Here is a 7,580-nt window from a genome sequence, read left to right on the forward strand (position 1 = left end):
GAGAAAGACTTTCAAAGCTGGGTTGACGAAATGAATTTGGAGGTGTAGCCATACGCTACTACTACTATTACTACTCTACTACTACTAACTAAGGACTTTGTTCTTATAGCTTGTAAAATTATGGATGGCTCTCATTTCTACTTTGTAATGAAATAACATTATATTTTTTCCTGTTTTTTTTTCTCGGAACCGATATACATTTAGTGTTATTATTAATGCTCTAATGAACACCCCGTGATACTATTATAGTGTTTTTATTCTCTATTTAAGAACACAACATTCAAATTCGTAACAATCTTTTATTTGGGCACATAATAATGCGTCATCCCAACTATAGTCATATTTTTAAAATTAATGGCACGTGTTTTTCAGCGTTGTTTTCTCAACAGTCCCTCTATCAAAAGTTGTAAAAGATTTTGTCAACCTCTGAATCAAATCATATTAACTGAATCTAGATTGTAGACCGTTTTGATGCCAATCAAGAAAGTTTTCTTCTTTAATACCTATAAAAACAGTCTAAAACCGCTTTCATAAGATTAGAGATTTTACACTGTTAAATATGTAAATAAGTTACGCAACACAAAGTATGAGATGAATTGACGCTTTAGATCCGGCTAGCGATTATGAGTTCACGCGATATTTGTTTCCGATTAAAACAAATCGCCTTAACCGTTATAAACTTACAACTTATGTAGTTGCATTAAATATTGAATTTGTTATTTACGTCATATATCTATATTGTGTCGCAATTGGATTCAATAGTCTGTTGTCACGTCGCCCAGCAACGGCGGTCATCATGGTTCTAAACAAAGATAATCTGTACTTTTAGAACTTTTCATATGTCTTGTGATCAGAATGTGTAAAAGTCAAAACATGATCAGATTTATAATGATTTTTCCCCTCTGGATACGCTTTTATGCTCATTGGAGAAATATTTCATAAGGGCGTCCGCCATTGTTCCGATAGTTTAGAGCCAGTTACTAAGTTACCATGCGTCATTACGAGGGAAGTGACGTTACGACTGTTGATGCGTATTACCATAGACTGATGAGAAACTCTAGCTTTAAATCATTTGAAATATGAAATAGTGATTGTATACTCAATACTGTCATCTTAACAATGAATGCTGTTTATATCACTTTGAACATTTTTATCTATGCCTGAACGTTTCACATAGCATTTAATTGTATTTAAAACATATTATTGTTGAATACGTGTACATAATTGTGGATACACTGTATCACAAAATGATGAATTTCTACTTTGACCAGTCTATACGTAATGAATTTATGTAATCCTCTTTGGCAAAACACAAGCTATTTCTCAAAATGTTGCAATCACAATGATGTTGGTAGCGGGCCATGTTCACTTTCGTTTGTATTCATGAGTAATGTGTATTGAAATGCAGATGTCTGATAGTTAAGGATTTCCATTCATTCCTTCATATTCAGATACTGTATGTATACTGTTTGATCCACTTAACTGGTCATTCTATTTTAACGAATTCCTTCAAAATGGATAAGGGGAAAATCATAATTTTGATAATGTAAATCTTCTATGAGTTCCGAAACTTATCTGTTATAAATTTTAACATAGCTGATTTAAGCGAAATACTTTCCTGTTGTTTTTAAATTCACGAAATACGTACTTTTTAATTAAGGCAAATTGATTCAAATGATCATACAAATTTTTTAAGTTGTGCTTTGAGGGACAGCTTAGATAAAGAAATTAAAAAACACGCACCACTTATTAAAAATCTAACTATAAATACCTTACTCCTTATTGCCTTTTATTGACTTCCCTTGACCAGAGTGTACAAATGATGATATGGAAATCAAGAGAAGATGTGCAGGAGATGTTATACCTGGTATATGCAACAAAGCTGTTCTCCCCAGTGAGTTATTCATTCATGCATGTAATGTTATTGTTGTTGTTGGTGATGATGACGATGATGATGATGATGATGATGATGATGATGATGATGATGATGATGATGATGATGATGATAATGACGATGTCGATGATGACAATTATGATGATGATGACGACCACGACGACGACAACGATAATGCTGATGATGATGATGGAGATTGAGAAATCAAGTTTAAATAATCAATATAACATCTTTAGGTCTGACTATCTTCCAAAGAACAAATCAATGAACGGGGAACACGACTCACTATCAAAGCACTCTTGAAAAATAATAATAATAATAATAATAATAATAATAATAATAATAATAATAATAATAATAATAATAATAATAATAATAATAATAATAATAATAAAAATGTCATTTATATAGCGCTTTACCCATTGTCATAGGTTCTAAGCGATTTACGGTGATATAAAACAAACCATATTACGGAAACATAAATGTGGATGGAAAAGTTATACAAAATCAATTTAAAAAAGATTGCTCACCCGAATTACGCAAGTCTTAGGTGTGACAAGGTTTGCTGGTCATTGCTTGACCTCAAGTTTCTATTGGGGACATGTACATTTTTGAAGTCTTACCTCATCCGTCTTGCACATTCGATTATGGCCCTTTTCAACAAAAAAAATGTTCCTTACATTAAAGAAACCTCAAAGAAAATCGTTTGGACGATCAAATTGACATTTTGAAGACTGGTTTGAGGAAAAGCTCAACGCCTTCTACTTTGAAGCCCTTTCCAGGGTCAAGGGCATATGGGAGAAGCTAACACTTTATCTGGTGATAATGTTGAAAAATAAAAGTGCAAAGTTTCATAAGAATCGGATCATTTCTTCATAAATAGGACACTTTGATCAAAGCTCTTATAAGCTAAAGACTGAAAAAAGAATTGAGCAAAAACTAAAACAGAAGCTTCCAACAACAAAATAAAAAGAACACGATACATAATGTGACAATTTGGGCTCAAAACCCTTCTTCAGCAACAGTTTTCGTTATTCGCTGAGAAAGGTCGTCGAGATTCAAAAGTTGGATGCTACGTATTGTGTTATTTAAAAAAAATAATTATATTTTATCCATTTGGGTTCAGTGATTGTTATTATCTATTTTATAGGTCGACACATCAATAGATGTGACTATATAACATACTGCGTAGAAAATGGCACCCTCTGGACAAAACAGGACCAATGCGCTGCCAAATGCTGGATGGCAAATCAGATCGTAAATAATGTCCGGCTGTTTAGCCCACCCGGTGATGACACATATGTGGAGTCGGATATTGAGATTTACCGTAAGCTACTTATTATTTGTTATCGCCTTTATTTTTGACATCATCATCATCATCATCATCATCATCATCATCATCATCATCATCATCATCATCATCATCATCATCCTCATCATCATCATCACCGTTACCATCACCACTCCCACCACCACCACTGCCATTTACCATGCTGTTTTCTCCTCTGAATCTAATTCTATTTCATAGAAAACTTGTTATAAATAAACCGATAACCTCAACTTGATGGCAGAACTCCATTGAATCCAGTTACATCTTGACTTGTTAGATGGATTTGCCGTACTGTCGTGCATTGAAACCAACATGTAATAAATGAAATTTTGGCCAGAAAAGTCGCCTTTCACGGATCGATCGATTAAAATGGGACTCCTCTTGTCAAATAAAAAAACACACATTCAGGAAGTCTTATAATGAAAAGTTGTGAAGCGCATTGAGCAAAGTTAATTGGTAGAATTGCGCCATGTCAATGTCACAATATCAAGAATATGATTCCATCATTTTCATTGTTGAAATAGCATTATAAAATCACAGATTATATCAAAATAGACCAACAGTAATAAAGTCAATACAATGAAATGCTGCTTTTATTTGCTCTCCCCCCCCACCCCCACAGTCCTACCAGCAAAACTCGGCTACGTTGCGAAAAGTATTGGCTTTAAGTCTGAAGATCAGTTCAAAAAGGAAATCGGTGTTTTCATTGATAGTCAACCCATGAACCAAGTGGACTGGATCAGAACTACAACGACTTTAATGTGCCCGTTGTAAGGACAACTAAACTCACTATAGTAATCCTTGGCCCGTGGTAATCTCTTTAACATGGTTGGGAATCTAAAATTAAAATAAGTGAGCATCCTCATTCAAGTGTTTAATTTTGTTTTGTTAACGTTTATTGTTTTCTTTGATTTATAATAAATTATTTTCAATATTTATAATAATAATAATAATTGAGCTTTTATATAGAGCAATATCCACTAAACGTGCTCAAAGCCCTTTACAAGTTTTTCCCTGGTCAACAGCAACATTTAACATGTAGGACGGGACATAACGCCTGTTAGGCGATATTACAATTGTTCGGACAAAGACAACGCTGTTAACGGCCAGGTACTCATTTTACACCTGAGTACGGTGAGAGAATGTGAGTAAAGAGCCTTTTCCAAGGACTCAACTATGCGCCGAGCGCGATGCTCGAACCCAGGACCTTCCGACCGAAAGCGAGTGTCATACCACTAGACCACATAGCCTCACATTTATCATTGTCTATCCAACGACACAAGGTCTGTATTAATAAAACTGAACACTATTCGCACAATGGCTTGTGTCACTGTTCGATTAGCCCCCCCTCTCTCTCTCTCTCTCTCTCTCTCTCTCTCTCTCTCTCTCTCTCTCTCTTTCTCTCTCTCTCACTCTCTCTCTTTTCTCTCAGCCAGGCGGTGTAGTATCAATCGAATATCAAGTATAAATGAATAAATAAAATAAATAATAAAATTCCCTTTATTCATCCCCATGGGGAAATTTGTCTTTAGGGTCTATTCCATGGGAAGACTTGAATAACCCAGACATAAGCCGCAGTGAATCCCGGCAAAGTGAGCTAGTGCAAAGTGACTTGCTCAAGGCCTCACCAAGTCACACAACGAGGCTGGAAGTCGAACTCGGTTCCTTTCGCGTGCGAAGCAAAGACATTAGGCTTTTAACGAAATCGGGTCGAACGCCGAACCCGAACGCCGAACCCGAACGGATATAGCCTTCTCACGTGACCATGAACGAGATCTGGATAGTGAAGACTCTCAAGCGGTATGCAGCATCGGATCTAAGGTCACGTGATAGAGGATAGCTTGGGTTGCTGTTGGCTTGTGTTAGGGGAGGGGCAAGGTCAGTGTCATTCAATAGTATATAATTGTGCATGTGGCGCTCTATACAGAGAGAAAATTATAAATTGATTACGGGGGAAGGTGGGGGGAGGGGGGGGGTGGGTTGACCCACAAACGATCGAGGTGTTGGGCTTCGGGTAGACCATGATACGAAATCAAAGAGAAAAGGCCGCTGGTACTTGGATGGTGGAAATGGTTGGGGGAAGGGGGGGGGGGGGGGGGGGGGTAGGGACAATCAGCATGGGATGTATATATTAACATTAATAATATAGGCAATAGATGACCAGGGATGTGTATTGTTTGTGTATTGTTTGTATATGTTTGTGTGTGTGTGTGTGTGTGTGCGCGCGCGCGTGTGTGTGTGTGTGTGAAAGGGATTACACAAAAACACCTTTCTCTGTAGCTTCCAAATGATTACGTATACGATAAATTTGAAACCCACATTGTTTGAATCAGCTCACTAATTAATTCCTGAGCCTTGAGATGGTGACGCAACTATTACATACAAGACCTTGCAGTCGAGACGGCAGGGCTTTTGGGTTACACAACCACTATTTACCCATCGGTCAGCGGTACTCTTTGATATATACAACACTCACCGCCTTTACGCAAAGCCGCCTGCCCATAAATCAAGAGATGGTCTCCTAACTGTTCACAAGCGAACTGTCAAACGAGCAATCGATGATTGGATAAGAATCTCAAGATCTCATATAATAAGGTAAGTTTTGGAGAGGTGATATCCCCCCACCCGTCATCGGACAGAACTTTCATTGCGTTATATCATATGAGCTCCGCCTCCTCTTTCTATTCGGGAGTGACGAGATTAGACGAGAGGACGCGAGAAAAAAAATGGTCACGTGTTGGGCAAGTCGTTCGTTAGGCGAGCTTCGGTGTCTAACTATAACTCCGTATTATCGCTGAGCTGCGCTGCATGGGTCTCAGAAGTGGTGATATTGTTATATTATGTTCTCAGCTGACTTTTCTCAAACCTCGGAAGTCTCGCCGATCGTGAAAGTCAGAACTTCAGAAGTTTGATCTACCGATTATGAAAGTCAGGACTTCAGAGGTTTGATTGGATCGTGAATGCCAGGATTTCAGAGGTTTGATCTGCCGACCATCGATATCCTAAAATTTCTCAATACTATTTAGCTGTGGTCGGAGGAGAAAAATAAACACATTTAGAATTTATGTTAGAAAACTCATCCTTCAAATATCGACCAATTAAAATAACTACCTTCATCTTTGCAAAATCTCTAAATCCTGTGACTTTGTAGCCATCAAGATTTAGTAACCCCCTTCTTAAAATAATTGAGTCTAAAATATTAAGGCATACAAAACATAAAAGAGAAATTGTCAAGGATTTTCTTCTATCATACGTGTCTATACTTCGCGAAGTCCCAGGTTTAAGAGTTTTGCCAAGATGAGGGTCTTTTAAATCGATCGATATTTGAAGGACGAGTTTCCTTGCGAAATTTATACTCTTTCTTTGATTGTCTTGGTAAACTGATTGAACAATGGTTTATTCCCTCCGTGAAACAATGAAAAGGTCAGATCTATAAATCACCGGGAATCAATATTCCATTATCGAGTTTAATTTTGTTTTTCAGTTTTATTAATAATAATAATAATGATACACATATATGCAGCGCTCATTCTCGTGTAAAACACAAGCTCTGGGCATTTTACAATATAAATTATCAATTTTGAGTGGGAAAACAAAATTAATTCATAGCCAAATCAAGGATTCATAGTATTAATAAAAACAAATACAGTAAAGATGTGTCTTGATATTCTTTTTAAAAGCAGGTAAAGACTTACACTCCCTCAGACCACGTGGTAGTTCATTCCAAATCTTGGGGCCGAAACAAGTAAACAATCTATCACCAAATTTTATTCTTGATCTTTTTTTCCGAAATTTTCGTTTGGTCATTACATGATCTTAAAGTGTGATTTTCAAAATTACACATGACCACGTGATTGTGAGATATGCCGGTGATATATCATTCAAACACTTATAAACAAGACACGCTGTTTTGTAATATGTGCGCTTTTCAATGGGCAATCAGTGGAGAGAGGCCAACAATTGGTTGTATGATCAAATTTTCGTTTGACAAAAACTAATCTTGCTGCACTGTTTTGCAGTAGTTGTAATAGTTTAATAGAAGCCTGAGGCAAGTTGACAAGCAGGGAGTTACAATAATCTAGTTTCGAAAAAATGATGGAGACAACCAATGTTTTACATGTTCCAATTGCAATATACTGACGGATCGAACTGATTTTCTTCAATTGAAAGTATAAAGATTTACAGAGAGTAGAAATGTGAGCTGACATTCTCATTTCTGAATCAAAATAGACACCCAAATTTTTCACAGTCTTTGAATCTTTGATCTTTTCACCCCCAATCAACACCTTGAGACCATCATTCACCTTCAACTGCCCTCTATTTTCCACAATCATCACTTCTGTTTTTGACTCATTC

At 36.7% G+C, this 7,580-nt stretch overlaps 1 protein-coding gene across 1 annotated transcript in view; it reads left to right on the forward strand.

Annotated features, from left to right (window-relative positions):
- The window catches only part of LOC144968089 (uncharacterized), a 26,166-nt gene extending 22,083 nt beyond the window's left edge, over nucleotides 1-4,083 (forward strand). The window contains exons 3-5 of the mRNA XM_078906079.1: nucleotides 1,811-1,894; nucleotides 3,045-3,221; nucleotides 3,847-4,083. Of these exons, the coding sequence (XP_078762205.1) occupies nucleotides 1,811-1,894; nucleotides 3,045-3,221; nucleotides 3,847-3,998 (413 nt within the window). The 3' untranslated portion in view covers nucleotides 3,999-4,083. The remainder of the gene's footprint in view (nucleotides 1-1,810; nucleotides 1,895-3,044; nucleotides 3,222-3,846) is intronic.
- The last annotated feature ends 3,497 nt before the right edge of the window (nucleotides 4,084-7,580 follow it).

This window comes from Berghia stephanieae, chromosome 3 (assembly GCF_034508935.2).
Source record: "Berghia stephanieae isolate SIO BIC M18660-M18661 chromosome 3, UCSD_Bste_1.3, whole genome shotgun sequence".
NCBI classification, from domain to species: domain Eukaryota; kingdom Metazoa; phylum Mollusca; class Gastropoda; order Nudibranchia; family Aeolidiidae; genus Berghia; species Berghia stephanieae.